The sequence below is a fragment of the Akebia trifoliata genome, chromosome 11 (genome assembly GCF_017979445.1).
Source record: "Akebia trifoliata isolate Shusen 1 chromosome 11, ASM1797944v1, whole genome shotgun sequence".
In the NCBI taxonomy this organism is placed as follows: domain Eukaryota; kingdom Viridiplantae; phylum Streptophyta; class Magnoliopsida; order Ranunculales; family Lardizabalaceae; genus Akebia; species Akebia trifoliata.
The window spans coordinates 9,030,074-9,048,708 of NC_141385.1; the positions used below are offsets into that span (position 1 = coordinate 9,030,074).

Genomic DNA, 18,635 nt, shown 5'->3' on the forward strand with positions numbered 1-18,635 from the left:
AAGTCATTTTTCAGCCCTTTTGTAACCTTTCAAAAAAAAATATATTGCCTTTTTGTTTCTCTACCCGATCACCTAACCTAGGGGAGGGAATAAACTTGAACTACGTTTTGGTCTGATCCCAAGAACAATTGGGGTACGTAGGCAACCTGAGAAGTTACTTCAGGCCCGACCACATAAAAAAAAATGGATTCCCCCGCAATGAAAAAATCAAAAAAAAAAAATTAAAAAAATATGATATTGTCAAAATGGGGAAGAAAATTCAAAGAAAAAGAAAAACTTTAAAAGAAATGCTACACAATGGGCATTTGGGTTTTGAGCCTCAAAATTCCTTTCTTCTATGCCCAGTCCTAAGCTTACCAATGAAAGCCCTCCTAAGTACCGTGCGAAAAAGTTAAGGAAGGTGAAACAAAGCGTAATCAGACAGTAATTCTAGAAGTTCAAAAAGGAAGAAAAAGAAAAATAAAGCCTGCTAAGTTGAAAATCCGAAAGTGCGACTTAGGCAAAAATCAAGGCAAGCTCGCAAGGTTGAAAATCTGAAAGGACGGCCCTGGCAACAATTAGAGCAAAGAGAAAAAAAATAGAAGAAAAAATGTAAGCTCACTAGAATTGAAAACCTGAAAAGGCGATCTAGGCAAAAATTAGAGCACGCTCGCTAGATTGAAAACCTGAAAGGACGATCTAGGCAAAAATCAGAGCGATCAAATGAAAATCTCAGTCAAGTTGAGGATCTAAAAAGCGGTCCGAGATAAAATATTGAAAGCCCAAAGGGCCAAACTGCATCGACTTCGAGGCAAACAATTAATCATCGTACAATCAATACCCAGTTTGAATTAAATATAGACTCAATGGATACAAGTGCCTCGTCTACGATTGATCTAAAGAGCTTCACGTCATTAAGTGAACCGATGGGGAGAAAGAACAGATTCTGTGATAAATTTTAAAAAAAATATATTTTGTTCCAATTTCTTTGAGCCTGACTCAAAATCTTCGATGAAATCAAAATTAAAAGTTAAAACTTTATTGCGCTTGCTGTAATCAAAGATTTCCAACTTTCATAACAGGGGCACTTCTATTTTCTAAAGAGTTCACTTTCCCCCCTTACACAATGGGCATTTTTTAAAACGTGTTCGATTATCCCCAATGCAACATTCCCTATCAAACTAGGGGCATTCTGTTCTGAAGCCTGATCAATTTCGATTCAAAAGGATAAGGTTGACTTTTAATTGAAAGTTACTCTCTTGATAGCAATTTTTGGAAACCCCCGAGGTTCAAAGAAAATTAAAATGTTGACCGGACCTTCATAAAATCCAACTTTTTCAAAAAGTGTTGTTATTCTCCTAACTATTTTGCTCAGATAAGTAGTTTATTACTTTTCCACCCCGAGTAAGTAGAGTAAGACTTCCCAGAAAAATAGTTCAATACTCTTTCACCCTGAGTAGGTAGAGTAGGACTCTCAGAAAATCGTTCATTACTCTTTCACCCCGAGTAGGTAGAGTAGGACTCTTAGAAAATCGTTCATTACTCTTTCACCCGAGTAGGTAGAGTAGAACTCTCAGAAAATCGTTCATTACTCTTCCACCCCGAGTAGGTAGAGTAGAACTCCTAGATTACTCTTTCACCCCGAATAGGTAGAGTAATACTCCCAGACAACAGTTCATTATTCTTCCACCCTAAGTAGGTAGAGTAGGACTCCCAGACAAATAGTTCATTATTCTTTCACCCTGAGTAGGTAGAGTAGAACTCTCAGAAAATCGTTCATTACTCTTTCACCCTGAGTAGGTAGAATAGAACTCTTAGAAAATCGTTCATTACTCTTCCACCCCGAGTAGGTAGAGTAGAACTCCTAGATTACTCTTTCACCCAGAGTAGGTAGAGTAGTACTCTCAGACAACAATTCATTACTCTTCCACCCTGAGTAGGTAGATTATGACTCCCAAAAAAATAGTTCATTACTCTTTCATCCCGAGTAGGTAGAGTAGGACTCCCAGACAAATAGTTCATTACTCTTTCACCCCGAGTAGGTAGAGTAGAATTCTCAGAAAATCATTCATTACTCTTCTACCCCGAGTAGGTAGAGTAGAACTTCTAGATTACTCTTTCACCCAAAGTAGGTAGAGTAGTACTCTCAGACAACAGTTCATTACTCTTCCACCTTGAGTAGGTAGAGTAGGACTCCTAGAAAAATAGTTCATTACTCTTTCACCCCAAGTAGGTAGAGTAGAACTCTCAGAAAATAGTTCATTACTCTTTCACCCTGAGTAGGTAGAGTTGGACCCCCCAAAAATAGTTCATTACTCTTTCAGTCCGAGTAGGTAGAGTAAGACATTCAACTTTCGCTCAGACCTTATGTTCAGTTATGCTCAGTGTATGCTCATATTTTACTTAGTTTTACCCAACCGTTAATTCATAATGTCCTCAGGTTTTGCTCAGATTTTATTACGCAGTTTTTTATCAATAAGTTTGTTATCCTCTCAGCATGAATGTGTTGAATGGAGATGCGTCTTTTCAAAATCATCACTACACAATCGCACACACACGTACTTGCAATGCATTTGCATCAGTCAAGGAGAATTTCCCAAAATTCAAGGATTTGACATTTTTAGTCCAAGGAGAGCTTACCCTCAAGGATCTGGACATTTCGACAAATTATCAAATCAGGCTGCAAAATGAGCTGTCACTTGCTTTGGCATTCGGATGTCGCACTATCTATCACAATAGATTGGTCATCTAGTTTACTTTCACCCTCTGCCAAAGAAGGGTATCTGTAGACACCCCATTTTTGCATCTGCCTAATTCGACAATTCGTTATCCGGTTACTGTGAATTCCTAATGATGATCACGAAGAACTCAAAAGCTTGTGAGTACTGTCCCTGATTCCCTCCGTTTCCACTCTTTTCATCTCCCTTGCTCGTTACGACTCGACATAGAATTTTACGCACGCCTAGGATCGCTACACCTTACATTCGATTTAGCAAGCACGTACGCTTAGGTTCGCTATGCAGTTCGATAACCTAGAGACCTCGCTACGCTAGGAAAACATGACCTTGAAACTTAGAAATAATCACGTCGGAATTGAAAGAAACCTCACGCTAAAATTCGTAAAAATCGATAAAATAACGAAAATACCTCTCGTAAATTTCGGACCTCCGAAAAACTTCGAAAGTACCTCCATTGCATTCAAAACATGATTTCGAGTCTAACGAGACCCAAACTGACGAAAAAAGAGAAATTTAGGAAAAGTCATAAAAATGACCGAAATGCCCCTCGACCTCCAAACTCAACTTAGAGATCTCGATTCTTAGGAAAATGTAACAAGAATCAAACTTAATTAAAAATCCAATATAAACTAAAAAAATAAAATTCGAATAAAAAAAGTAAACAATTCAAATAAAATAATTCCAAACAATTCAAACTCAAACTTAAAATTAAACAATTAAAACTTAATTCAAAATTAAACAATCAAAATTAAAATTAAACAATTAAAATCTAATTCAAAACCCAAACAATCGAATAATTAAAAATCAAACAATCCAACAATTAAACAGATAAAATTAAACCATTAAACAAATAAAACTTAAATTAAAAATTAAACAACTAAACATTTCAAATTAAAATCGAACAACTAAAATCAAAACACAACCAACAAATCGGATTAAAGTTGCATCAACCAATTAAATTAACACATTAATCGATAAAAAAATTAAAAACAAAAAAAATTGATCCATAAGACTCAAATCAAAACAATCAAAATTAACCAATCACAACTTAGTGGCGGATGATTATCGTAATGCGAATAGCGGGAGATCAGCCCACCTCCATTCTCTTAAAAGAAGAAATGTGAAAAACGTGTAAAAGAGAAAAAATTAGAAACTTGGTAGGTGTTTGGATAGGACTCCTTGGTTATTTCTGACTCTTGCGGGGAGTTAGAAGTCGTTTGGATGCGTTTTGATGAACAACTCCTTCGAAGAGTTATTCCGCGCAAGAGCAATAAATTACTCTTTGTGAAGAAGTCGAGAAAACCTATTTCTCAAAACTCATCTTGCGGGGAGTCAAAATCTAACGGTTCGTTTTACCAAAATACCCTTAGCTTTATTAATTTTCTATGAAAATATTCCTAATTCATTTGCCCTTAAATCAAATGAAAGAAACATTTATTAATATTAAAAAAAAAAATTAAATTTTGAGTATGATGGATTTAAACACATTATATTAATATTTAATATTTAAATTATTATATTATATTATATTAGTATTTATTATATTATATTATATTAATATTTATAGTTAAACACATTATATTAATATTTAATATTTAAAATATTATATTATATTATATTAATATTTATAGTTAAAATGTCAAAAACAATATAGTTTGAAGGCATATTATGACACTAAAAGACAATCTGTCAATTTTTTTTTTTAAATTTTGAGTATAATGGATTTAAACACATTATATTAATATTTAATATTTAAAATATTATATTATATTATATTAATATTTATTATATTATATTATATTAATATTTATAGTTAAAATGTCAAAAACAATATAGTTTGAAGGCATATTATGACATTAAAAGACAGTCTGTCAATTTTTTTTTTTTTAATTTTGAGTATAATGGATTTAAACACATTATATTAATATTTAATATTTAAAATATTATATTATATTATATTAATATTTATAGTTAAAATGTCAAAAAACAGTATAGTTTGAAGGCATATTATGACACTAAAAGACAGTCTGTCAATTTTTTTTTTAATATTATGTCATACTATGTCAAAAACAGTCTGTCAATTTTTTTTTTTAAATTTTGAGTATAATGGATTTAAACATATTATATTAATATTTAATATTTAAAATATTATATTATATTATATTAATATTTATAGTTAAAATGTCAAAAACAGTATAGTTTGAAAGCATATTATGACACTAAAAGATAAAAAACAGTAACTGGTATAATATAAGGGTATTCTGGTCTTTTTTCTAGAAGTCATGAGAAGTTAGTATGGTTCCCAAACAGACTTCCAGTACAAAAGTACTTCTGCCAGTACTTCACAGAGTTGATTGCCAAACGCCCTTTCTACACAGAATTACTTTTCCAGCTCCTCCATAGAGTACTTCAGCTCCTGTTCTTTGGAAGAGTTGTTCTGCTCCTGGTATCCAAACAGGCCCTTGATTGCTATTAAAGAAGAAGACGTCTTCTTCCTGGGGGGGAGGGGGGCTTCTTGCTAAACGTCCTTAGGCTATCATCTTCTCATTCGATGCTTTCTCTCTCAAGATCCTTGGGCTGAACCAGCACTCACAAACAGATAGACGTCTCTCTCCCTGCTCATCTTGAACAGCCAAACTCTCCTTCGGCTTCCACTATTTTGGCTGCACTTCGTCTCCTCCACCACAACTTCCATTCTCTGCACTCCCCTCTCATCCACAACCTCCCTCTCCACGGCTTCTTCTCCATTGGACTGCTGTACCTTGAACAGCCCAGCAACACTGCCCTTCCCCTTTCTCTGTTGAACCAACGTCCCACCTACAACACCCTCAGTTCATTGTTGTTGTTGTCATCCTCTACAACAGCACCTATTTCAGCCTTCATTATCTCCTTCACCTCTCTCTCCTTCTCTATTGCTGAAAATTACAGCAACTCCCCTCTACAACCCACATCTTTATAATCTCCATCTCCTTCATCTCTATCAAACCAGCACCTTACTGTCCACCCCCATATTCAACTCGTTCTTACAGTATACAACGCCCCAGCCATCCTCTCTCTGTGTTCATTGCGGCCAACGTGGCCCATCCAACCTTGCTGCAGCCATCCCTTTCATTCTCAGCCATCACCTCTCTCACGTTCTGCCCAGCAGCTTCTTCCAGTCGCCTCTTTCAACCGACGTCCCAGCAATCATCCTTCAGCCATCATCCCCTTTGCGACACACGGATACTCACAAGCTTTGGAGGTCCTATCTGAAGGAATTGGCCCTCATCGTCTGTCGCTATAGGTAAGTTTTGTTTCTTTTTATTTTTTAGTTTATATTTTTATTTTTATATCAATAGGATTAGTAGATTTTTTTATGCATTTTGTTGTTTTATTTTTTTCTTTTTTTCTTGCATATCGATAAGGCTAGGGTTTTCTTTTTATATTTATTTATTTTTATATTGATAGGAAGAGGAGACTATTTAGGTTTTATGTTTCTTTTTTGTTCGTTTTTATTTTTTATGTTTTGTTTTTTATTTATTTTTGTTTTGTGTTTGTTTTTATTTTTATTGTTTGCATGTTAGTAGGATTAGGAGGATATTTTGTTTATATGTGTTTTTGTGTTTTTTTTGTTTGCATGTCGATAGGATTAGGAAAGAAATTGTCTTGTTTTTGTCTTCATTTTATTTTTATTTTTTATGCATTTTTTATGAACTTGTTGACATGATCCTTGTATTTAAGCATGATGGTCCTATACTTTTACAATGAGTTTGTGATGATATTTTTTTTAACATGACGAGTATGCATGTCGTTGAATGATAAATGTTGCTGAAAAATTGAGATATGTCATTGCATGATAGTTACTTTGAAAAAATTGAGGGCCCTAGATGCTTGCCCGTTTGAGTCGATTTGAGAATAATTCGAGTTTGAAAATTTTGTATGCGTTGGTGTTTGTCGATCTCCAATATTTTGTATGAATTGGTACTTGTTGATCTACAATTTGGTAAGCATGGTATTGTGAATTATTTTCTTATTATTTCATAAATTTCTAAATTGGTGATCCTTGTTAAATCCACATTTTTTTTAATTCGAAAATTCCCATTCATAATTTCGTTTTGAAAATTGATATTTGGAATTTTTTGATATGGAAATTATATAATTTTCTACTTAAGGAAAGAATATATTTATAAATTTCTATTTTAGGAATTTCACATTTAACAATTTCTAATTTAGATGATTTTGCAATTTCCTATTTAGAAAGTTCATGGATTTAGAAGTTTCTAATTCAAAACTATACTATATTTGGAAAACTTCTATTTTGGGAGAGTTTCATTTTCAAAAATTTTAATTTTGGAATTCAACATATATTTTTGGATATTAATTTGGGGAACTTCGGATTTCCAATTTGGAAATATTATCAGTCCTAATTTGGCAGGTTTCTATTTGTAATCTTCCCATTCAGAACGTTCTCATGATTTTTTATCTTGGACAGTTTGAGGAATATTTGCAGGTGGAGTTTCTTAATTGGTTTCAGATCATGGAGCTGATTAGGGCTTTTTCAAATCCTCCCATACTTTGTAGAATTCAAAGAAGAATCATGTGATAATTGGGATAAATTTTAGCCATAGGATTTAGTTGAAAAATCCAACATGAATTGATGATGATGACTGGACTGTGACCTTGACTGTAATCTTTATATGTTGACCATAGGATGATTTTGGATCATAGTAGAGACCGATCAACTCGATCGGACGGATTCGGTGCCTAACACCTTCCGATACCCGTAATCTGACCCCATACCCATATTTTTGATCCGTGGACCGACCCATATCCATTTAGAGTTATTTGTGGTTCCTAGACCTAAACTAGGTGGCGACTCCCATTTCTCAAAAGTCCCCCATTTATAAATCGGACCCTTATCCACTATTTAGTGAAAACGGGTCGAGGCGATTTAACAACCTCATTTTGATATAAATAAAAATCAAAATGATTATAGAATTTTTTTTTTATAAACATAGAAATTTTGGCAATACGCCTATTTTTTCTTTATATTTTATTAGATAATATTTGACTAATAATAAAATGACACACTAAATCTTACGTAGTGGTTGAGATGGCAAGTGCACAGAATCGTAAATCTATACTACAAAAAAAAGATCTACGGTTCTGCACACCTCTACGCCAATCATGTAAGATTTATGATGTCATTTTATACAACTTAGGATATTTTGATCAAAAGCATCCGTACATGCAACTTTTTTCAGTAAATGGGACACAACCGTTCTGCCCCATGTGGGGTCATATTAAAATTATCAACTTAATTAAATGGTCACCGCTCCCAACCACACATATCTGCATAAGCCTACCCATTTATTTTTGCCCATCACATTCTACAGGAGTGATTGGTGGGTTGGTTACTTCCATTTCATGTGCAGACCACTAGTAGTCCACCCAAAATGTTTCGATGACCCGAAGAAGTTGATCATCAACCATATGTTGATTTTGGGTCCAATAAAATTGTAGCAAAGTGATCTTTATCTTAAAATAATATATATTTAAAAGGGAACATATTAATGGTGATTTACCAAAATGGTCATATACCCATTTTGGTATTTTTACCAACAGGGGTATATTCTATACCGACATCAAATTAAATTTTCCATCATATTTCCTTTTTCAAATTCATACCAATAAAGTGATTTTTTTCTTTAAAATATCTTTATTTTCAATATGAAAAAAAAAATCCTAGATCCTGAATCCTAAATATAGTTATGAGTTGTTCATAATTTATTATTTGAGGTTCAGTAGGAGGTTAAAAAGGTAAAATTGCAATATGACATTCATTGATACCCATTTTGGCAAAAAGTAAACAAATACCATAATAGAAATATGACTATGATTATGTATATTTTAAAAACAAGATTATGTTAGCAATTTGGCTTCATGCATGATAGTTAATTTTGATACATTTTTCAAATATAAAATCTAAAAAATACAACAGTAGTTTTAGTGTTATTAAAGTATATAAAGCCACTGAAGTATACGATTGTAAAATAAATAATAATAATAATAATAATAATTTAAATCCCGTACTCCAGATCGTCGGTTTGCAAATCAACTTCATTTACCTTTTTCCCATTTAACACAGAGTCACTTTTTGGGCCTACGAACTAAAATGACAAGGAGTACATGTCTAAAAGTGGAATTTTTTAATTTTTTATCTTAGACCAACAACCTACTACATTATTTCGAACATTGAACTAAAGTGGAGGTGTGCTTAAAACCATAGATGTTTTATCTCGAGATACAAGTAAAAAGTATTTATAGTTTTAAACACACCTCGACGTCAGTTCAATTATGCACAATCAATCTATTCGACATATCACAAATCAATTAAAGAATGTCTAATTTTTGAGATTGTTCAAATATAAATATTTTTTATAAATTTAAAATGCTCGCAATACATGTCACATCTTAAAATTGGTCAATCGAGATTATATGAAATTTCAAGTTGAATTTTTTAATTATATAAAGATTTATTCTTAGATGAATACTTACAAATTGAAGTGCCAAAACATAAGTGGTCGGTGCATAATTGACGTGGCAAGTGCGCAAAACCATGAGTCTTTTTCTTTAGATAAACAAGGAAAAAACATTTACGATTGTTTGAACTTGTCACATCATTAATGCTGAAATGACAGTATTTCACACTACATTGACGTGGAGGTGTGCACTTATCTTAAGGAAAAGCATCCATGGTTCCGTGCACACCTCTACCGCAACGCGGCTAATAACGTAGTCACTCTAGCATTTTCCACGTGGCATATTGCAACCTAACTACTGTTGTATTGTAGAGATGCCCTTAAAAAAATTAAAAAAATAGAAAGAGAGAAAGAGAGGGAGAGAGAGAGAGATGGTTTTTACTTGAAAGAAGAAGGAATAGAAGGCCATTCTTCAAAACGATTTTAATTCCCTCAAACAAAATAAAAAAATAAAATAATTTTGCAAATTCTTAAAGTGATGGATTCGTCCATTAATGGTTGGTTGGTTGTAATAGATTTAAAATATTTCCATGAAAAGTATGGATATAAAACCATAGAGATGGCTCTAGAGAAAAGTTTCAAAAAATCTCAAGACACTAAAAAGATCACTTGCCACACATAGGGTTCAAACAAGCCATGTGTTTCTTTAGTATTCAATGCGAAAAAAAAAAATGTTAGCCTCGTCCAAGAAGAATAAGAAAAAGAAAAAAAACTTGAAACAAAGTTGAAAGTTGTATCCAAACATGGGTACAACGTAAATGATATCTAAGGTGGAGAATTATCACTAATGGCCATGAAAATGAATCCATAAAAGATCGAGAGTGATCATTTCTTAAGGTTTGAATAGATAAGGCAAGCTTGTTTTTACCAATACCAACCCTATAAATATGGATATAATCATATAGGAAAACATCCTAAGGCGTGTTTTGGTTGAAGTTCAATAGAGTTTGTTTATTTGTTTAAAATTTTTGAGTGTGACATCCAAACGATGGAAAATTTTTTTTTGTTCTGAGATGTGTGTTGCTGGCAGCAGCATACGTATTGAAAAACAAAATTTGAGATGTTGTTGTGTTGGCAACATGTTGTGTGTGGCAGCAATATGATAATATAAAACAGAGTGGAGGTGTAAGTGTGTGTTTGATTAATGAGAAATCATTTTCTTGGAGAACAAAAATATTCACAAACATATATAGATTGGATCACAAAATTTCATCATAAAACATAAATATCTCTAAATCTGAGGGGGGGGGGGGGGGAAAGGTCATCTTCAAAACAAAAAGTTGTCTCTTGTCAATCTAAAATGCTTAGATTTTCAAAAAGTACAATCAAAGGCACAAGCATGAAATAAATAAATAATAAATCGTTACAAGAGATGAAATTCTTCCTGAAACAAAATGTTATTTTCGATCTCTACGCCCAAATATAATTTGAGAGAAACCAATCCAAACCATAAGTCAACAAAACGATTTTAATTCCCTCAAACAAAAATAAAAAATAAAAAAAATTTCCAAATTCTTAAAGTGATGGATTCGTCCATTAATGGTTGGTTGGTTGTAATAGATTTAGAATATTTCCATGAAAAGTATGGATATAAAACCATAGAGATGGCTCTAGAGAAAAGTTTCAAAAAATCTCAAGACACTAAAAAGATCACTTGCCACACACATAGGGTTCAAACAAGTCATGTGTTTCTTTAGTATCCAATGCGAAAAAAAAATGTTAGCCTCATCCAAGAAGAATAAGAAGAAGAAAAACAACTTGAAACAAAGTTGAAAGCTGTATCCAAACATGGGTACAATGTAAATGATATCAAAGGTGGAGAATTATCACCAATGGCCATGAAAATGACTCCATAAAGATCGAGAGTGATCATTTCTTAAGCTTTGAATAGATAAGGCAAGTTTGTTTTTACCAACCCTATAAATATGGATATAATCATATAGGGAAACATCCTAAGACGGGTTTTGGTTGAAGTTCAATAGAGTATGTTTATATAAATATGGATATAATCATATAGGGGAACATCCTAAGGCGGGTTTTGGTTGAAGTTCAATAGAGTTCGTTTATTTATTTCAACTTTTTGAGTGTGACATCCAAACGATGGAAAAAAAAAAAATTTGTTCTGAGATGTGTGTTGTTGGCAGCAACATACATATTAAAAAAACAAAAATTGAGGTGTTGTTGTGTTGGCAACAAGTTATGTGTGGCAGCAACATTATAATATAAAACAGAGTGGATGTGTATGCATGTTTGTTGGTAACAAAAAAAAAAAAAAAATTTAATAAAAACAAACAAGTTGTGAGTGTTGCTGGCAACAACATAAATTTTTAGTTTAATTAATTAAAAAAAAAAAAAAAAAACCAGAAAGGAAAACAAAATATATCGAAAAAACCCCCCAAATAAAATCCATAGAAATCCCAGAATCTTTGATTTCAACTCTCTATGTATCAACAGAAGAACCAGAATCCACAAACCAACATCTCAACATTTTGCTATTTCAACTCTCTATGTATCATCAAAAGACCCATAATCCACAAACCTACATCTCAACATTTTTTTCTACCTAATATAGCATCCAAAAAGAAAATTCAAAACAAAAAAAATCAGAAGAAACCCCCAAATAAAATCCATAGAAATCCCATAATCTTTGACTTCAACTCTCTATGTATCAACAAAAGAACCAGAATCCACAAACAAACATCTCAACATTTTTCTATTTCAACTCTTTATGTATCATCGAAAGACCCATAATCCACAAACCAACATCTCAACATTTTTCTCTATGTAATATAGCATCCAAAAAGAAAACCCAAAACTGAAAATCCGTAAAATTTTCAAATTAATGTTTACACTTCCAAAGAAATTTTTATGAGAAAGAGAAAAAATAGAGATCACAAAGACGAGACGAACTTTTATCAGAAATAGCATAGAAAACTAAAATTCAAATTCAAACCTTAGAAATCTTACCTGATTTCTCCAATAAGCAGAAGAGTTATGAAGTAAGTTATCTCGAGCCCTAGAGATCGAATACTTGTTGATTGTTGATGAGTAGATTGGGCGAGAGAGAAGATTTGATTGTTGTTTGTTGATGCCCTAGAAATCGAATACTTGTTAATTGTTGATGAGTAGATTGGGCGAGAGAGAAGATTTGATTGTTGTTTGTTGATGCCCTAGAAATCGAATACTTGTTAATTGTTGATGAGTAGATTGGGTGAGAGAGAAGATTTGATTGATGTTTGTTGATGTGGAAATCTGATTCTTTAACTGAGTATATAGATTCGAAGCAACGCGAACTCTCAAAATGGTTGCAATCGAAGAGTTGCAAAATGATTGTTCGTTTCGATTGAAGTAATGATGACGATGACGATGAGAACCACAGCAAACACGATGGATTCATCTATTTAGAGAATAGAGAATTTTCGAAATACTTCTGATATGGTGTTATCATCGATTCGAGGAGAAGATAGTCGTTGAAGAATAGGTATTCGAATGGATCTAGTTTTCCAAATGAGAAAGAATTTAATTAAGAGAAAATGGGTAGAAAAAGTAAAGGGTATTATTGTAGAAGATTCTAAAGTAAAAGGATATTATTGTCAACAAAAATAAAGGGTATTATTGTCAACAAAAAGGTCGTACCAAGCAATCTTCTTTTATATATATATATATATATATATATATATATATATATATATATAAAGCATTTGAAAATATAAGAGTAACTCCAATAGATGATAAATTAGGGAGAAATCGATTAAGATGGTTTGGACATATTCAACAAAGGTCGACTACGACCCTAATTAAAATAAACATTTAAGTTAAAAGTCAATTAAGATGATTTGAATGTTTTTGATGAAGATAACTACTACCTTAATTAAAATAAACGTTCAAGTTGGAAATTGATTAGAGTCGTGATAATCTAACTTACCCACATGGCATACTCAATTGATACCCTTGATATGACATGTTCGGGAATCGTAGATTTGCGCTCCTCGGGATACAACATTACACCTTTTTATGGGGAAGTGCAGTTATGTATCTTGAAGAGTACAGATCTATTGTTCCTGAACATGTCACGTCAGGGGTATCGATTGAGTATGCCACATGGGTAAGTTAGATTATCACGATTCAATCGATTAAGATGGTTTGGATATATTCAATGAAGACTGACTACTATCTTAATTAGAATAACCATTCAAGTTAGAAATAGATTAAAATGATTTGAATAAAAATTGTGGATGGAGATAGTAAACGAAAATGTGAATTTATGCCTTTCAATAACAAAATAGTACTTGACTGGTACAATGGTTTCAAGGAGCAAATTTCATTTAACCAATCTTAAATCTTAGGGATAAGGCTTTGTTGTCGAACAAAAATTTCACATGAATACAAATTTTGCAACTCACAATCTCACATAGAGCCATATTGTGATATTTAATAAAATATGATTAAAAAAAAGAGATATTTTAATTGTTACTTTATCATAACTCTTAGGATTTTTCTCACCTCAAACAACTGTTGAAGTTTGTCTCTCCATCAGATATAGAGCTGAAATGTAAGAAATTATATGCAATTCCTGAAGATTAGTGCTATTATAATTTAGGGATGGAAAATGCTGAAAGGAAAAAACAAAAAAATTATTGCGATTCTTACAAATCTGACGAGGGATGTGCACATAATCCTAAGTGTGTTTTCTCATTATACGAAAAACACACCTAGGATTATGTGCCCATCCCCGAAACGAAGTAGTTTCTGTTACACCCCAGCACGACTTTTTAGGGATTAATACAATTTTTAAAAGCTAGATCCGTTATCAAGGAAGAGTTGACTGATGCATGCTTATGTTGTCCTCACTTCTAACTCCTTCCTTTATTATTGTAAGACAACTTGTATTGTCTTAATTATTATTATTATTATTCTGTACTCCACGCTACAGCATATAAATAGTTTAAAGAGTCGTGATAAACTAACTACACTCAATCAATCCCTTTAAGTGACAAGTTTAAGAATTGTACATCTGCATGCCTTGGGATACTCATTTTTTTGAGAAATGCAATTTTATATTTCAAGACGTACAGATTTACGATTTCCAAACTTGTCACATCAAGAGAGTCGATTGAGTGTGTCACATGGGATAATCAGATTATATCTAATCTAATTTAAAACATGGCATTTTGATATCAAGTTGTTGTTGATACAGGCTCTCATTACTCTCTAAAGTGCTACATTATTACTACTATTATTAAAGGAATTTATTATCAAATAATTTAATAATACATGGCATAAGCCGTGCTTAACAATGTAATAATTTATTCGATGATTGGATTTGGTGAATATTAGAGATACTCTTGTATTTTAAAATTGATAGCAAGCCTCCCTCGAGCTTAATTTTCTCAATAGACTAATGGAAAAAGATCCAAATGCACTTGTCGTCAACTTATAGTAAAAAGATTCTCATTTTTTCTTCTCAGAATCAATCATCTTCAACATGTAGAGCATAATTTTTTTAATCTATCCCATCTTATCTTCAATTCATTGTTTTTAATCCAAAATCAATTCTTTATCGAAAATCTAGAGTTTTCTATCTTAAATCTGATTGTTTTGTACTTCCTCAGAAAATCTATTTGGTTTTTCTTCCCGAAACCTACCATCTTCGAGTTTAATATATTTAACCTTAGCATTAGTCCAATTTTTTTGCCCTGCGTTCTGTATAGAAATCCTTAGAATTTTCTATCCAATTTTTCATCGCTTTATAATTCCTCAAAAATCATATATTGCATTGAGGTTTGAAGGTTGAAGACTTGAAGAAGATAGAATTTTAAGATTGAAGGTAAAGGTTCAGATTTTTGTTGAAGATGAGTGATTTTGACCAAAAGAGGAGTTGGGCATATGTCTTTTTTTTATTATTATTATTTATTTATGGGTAGGTAGGACATGCATAACTCACCCTAATTTATTACATAAACAAAATTTCTCTCTATAAAATAAAAAGTCGTGCTGGAGATTTGATGAAAAGCATCTATGATTGCCATACACTTTCATATCTAGAAGTACGACATGAGGCTCTAGCCTGAGGTCTGTCCAGCATTATTCTAAAATAAATGTACATTTCTCTAAGTCATCCGACTGTTTTTTTAATAAGTGTCCAACCTCGTTCTACTATAGAAAAAGTGGTCTACACTTGCACGAATTTCTTCTTGAAATTCTTTATAATCTCATTAATTGTAGCATAATTTGTTCTACCTTAATACTTTGCTCCATCAAACCAAATGGATTCAAACGAAAATCAACTCAAAGCCATTGATGAAGAAGAAGATTGCATGTTTGCCATGCAATTGGCTAGCGCTTCAGTCCTGCCCATGGTCATGCAAGCAGCCATTGAGCTCGATGTGTTAGAAATCATAGCAAGAGCTGGTCCATCAGCACAAATCTCCCCCACACAGATAGCCTCTCAGCTTCCCACTCAGAATCCAGAGGCACCTATCATGCTCGATCGTATCCTACGCCTTCTCGCCAGCTATTCCGTGCTAACGTGCTCCATTGTCACACGTGAGAGTGGCCATGTTGAAAGGCTATACGGGTTGGCACCTGTGTGTAAATACTTCGTTCAAAACGAAGATGGAGTCTCCATTTCTACTCTGATGAACTTGATCCAAGACAAAGCCTACTTGACTAGCTGGTCGGTAAAAACTTAATTATATTACTAGAATATTTATTCCATATTAGACAGGGTGCTCGATATGGAGACTCTATTTTAATGTACATTTTCAAGATCTTTTGATCATGGTGGTATCCAATTCCATATGACATCACTCTGTTCTTTCTAACATCACCTACTATTTCTTCATTTTAATGTCCAATTAATTATAGGTACCACCTGAAAGATTCAATTCTTGATGGAGGGATTCCATTTAACAAGGCACATGGGGTGCATACGTTCGAGTACCCTGGCATAGACCCAAGGTTCAATGATGTCTTAAATAGAGCAATGTTCGATCACACCACCATAATCATGAAGAAAATTCTTGAGATATACAAAGGGTTTGAGGACCTTGATGAAGTGGTCGACGTGGGCGGTGGGCTTGGAACCACAATTAGCATTATCACATCGAAGTATCCTACAATTAAGGGCATTAACTTTGATTTGCCTCATGTAATAGAGCACGCGTCATCATATCCTGGTATGATTCAAACACTATTCATGCAAAGATCAAATTTTTTTTTTTAATTTATGTATTTCAAAATTGGGAAACCTAAACTCGAAATCAACCAAACTCGAGCTGGATCCGAGTATATCCATATCTACATCCATTTTTTATTTAGATCTGTATCCGAATCCAACTCAGATCCTATAAATTGAAACCATATTTGAACCTTCCTACCCAACCAAATTACTTTATTCGAGTCAGTTGGTTTAGATAATTTCAGACCATTCAATATTTTTTTGCTATATTTCTTTTCTAATTGGTATATTATTCTATTTTACTATTATAATTCTTTTATTTTTTAAGAATTCATGTTATATTAAGGCAGTAGAAATTTTTTTTTTTTGAAATGCATAATTAAAATTATAAATTTCAGAGCAATATATCATTCAGATCTAGCAAAATTAAATTTAGGGATCGATCTGTATCCGATCCAGATCCAACTCCGATCAAAGTACATCAACCCATATTCGACCCATATTTTTTATTTGGTCTACTCCAACGATCCAAACTTGTTAAATTCGGATTCAGATCACTTGGATTTAGGATAAATCCGACCCATTTTATTCATTATGCCCAACACTATGATTCAATCTATTAATCTATTTTCTTCTATTGTGTAGTTTTGAGTATTTGTTTGAAGAATAAAAATACATGTTACTTGCAGGCGTGGAACATGTCGGAGGAGATATGTTTGCAAGTGTTCCAAAAGGAGAAGCCATTTTCATGAAGGTGAGTTAGGATATTTATCAACATTACTAGATATTCAAACAATCATTCTTGACTACTAATGATGTTATAAATTAATCTTGTAGTGGATACTTCATGATTGGAGCGACGAACACTGCTTGACGTTGTTGAAGAATTGTTATAAAGCGGTACCTGATAATGGAAAGGTGATTGTCGTGGAGGGGATACTTCCTGTGGCCCCCGAGACCAATGCTGCTGCAAAAGGCCTATGTCAACTTGATCTTATCATGCTCGCACAAACCCCTGGAGGAAAGGAAAGGACGGAGAAAGAGTTTGAGGCCTTGGCAAAGGGAGCTGGATTTGTCAGTATCAAGAAGGTTTGTTGTGTTTTTAACTATTGGGTCATGGAGTTCTATAAAACGATATGAAACTAATTGCTCATGGGGTTCGACCCAAATATGAATAAATGATCAAATTGTATTACTTTTCCTAAAGATAATCAAAAGGATGACTCCTAAATGGATTCTATGGGATGCCATGTGTCAAAGTTTCACTTCCAATCTCAAATGTTAATCAGACTTAATTTGATGGGTTGTAGTTTGATCCCATAACCCATTAAGGTTCTACGAACGTTGAATCGTTGGTAGGTAAATATGAAGCAAGGACATTAAAAGCATAGTTGGTCTTACTGTTGTCTTATAAAGGAAATTTTGCCAAAAAATGGAAACAAGATTCAATCAAATTTCAGTTTGGTCAGTTAATTTGTTAATGTAAATACAATAAATCTCTGTTAAGTTGGAGACATTTCAAGCTTTGAGTAAAATTGGGTCAATTTCCTATGAATCATGAGGTGGTGGACATGTGAAGATAGCCAGCTATGTATGGTGCACGATTGAATCTGTGATGGATAATTTAAGACCCAAAAGAGGCAAATGCGATTCGTGAGGCATCTTCATCAAGAGGCAAGTCGATCACTACTCAAAACATTAATAACAGGAAACGTGATAGTCTAACGCTCTTTTTTGTATTTTCCCTTCACAGAGCCATAGATCCATTGCTTTCGGGATACAAAAGAACGTATATTTTTGGTTTTATATGATTCTGTGAAGGGAGCGTACAACAAAAGAACGTCAAATTATCACGAGTCCAAATATACATACACACATAGAGTCGGGATCCAGTGACTCGTAAAAAATGACCAACTGTTAAAACACAATCAGTACTATTGGGATAAAACATATACATCATGTATCCCTAGGATAGATCTTGATCATTGGATTTCATATTCTTCCAAGAATCAATGAAGGACCACCAATCTTTATGGACCACATGTTCATGAGAGACCAAAAAACATTATTGGGTGACACATGGATCTCGAGCACAAAATTTTAAGAATTCAAAAAAATATATAAAATAAATACATTTTTTTTCATCATTGATTTGGATTTTAAATTTTAGATTTGGAAATTCACTGACATTTCGTTTTCAATGTCTTTGATTAGGTG

General features: G+C 33.1%; 1 protein-coding gene across 1 annotated transcript; it reads left to right on the plus strand.

Moving 5' to 3' along the window:
* The first annotated feature begins 15,294 nt into the window (after positions 1 to 15,294).
* Positions 15,295 to 17,613, plus strand: LOC147390782 (caffeic acid 3-O-methyltransferase-like). The gene is made up of 4 exons (XM_086458692.1): positions 15,295 to 15,914; positions 16,106 to 16,416; positions 17,108 to 17,172; positions 17,256 to 17,613. Exons 1-4 carry the CDS (start codon positions 15,505 to 15,507, stop codon positions 17,556 to 17,558), a joined length of 1,089 nt encoding a protein of 362 aa, XP_086314818.1. The 5' UTR covers positions 15,295 to 15,504; the 3' UTR covers positions 17,559 to 17,613.
* Positions 17,614 to 18,635: the final 1,022 nt, after the last annotated feature.

Bases quoted from the DNA above. Each gene is read 5' to 3' on its own strand.
- LOC147390782 (XM_086458692.1), top strand. From the start codon at position 15,505: ATGGATTCAAACGAAAATCAACTCAAAGCCATTGATGAAGAAGAAGAT. The intron at 15,915-16,105 runs GTCGGTAAAAAC...AATTAATTATAG, and splicing joins AAAGCCTACTTGACTAGCTG to GTACCACCTGAAAGATTCAA. The intron at 16,417-17,107 runs GTATGATTCAAA...TGTTACTTGCAG, and splicing joins GCACGCGTCATCATATCCTG to GCGTGGAACATGTCGGAGGA.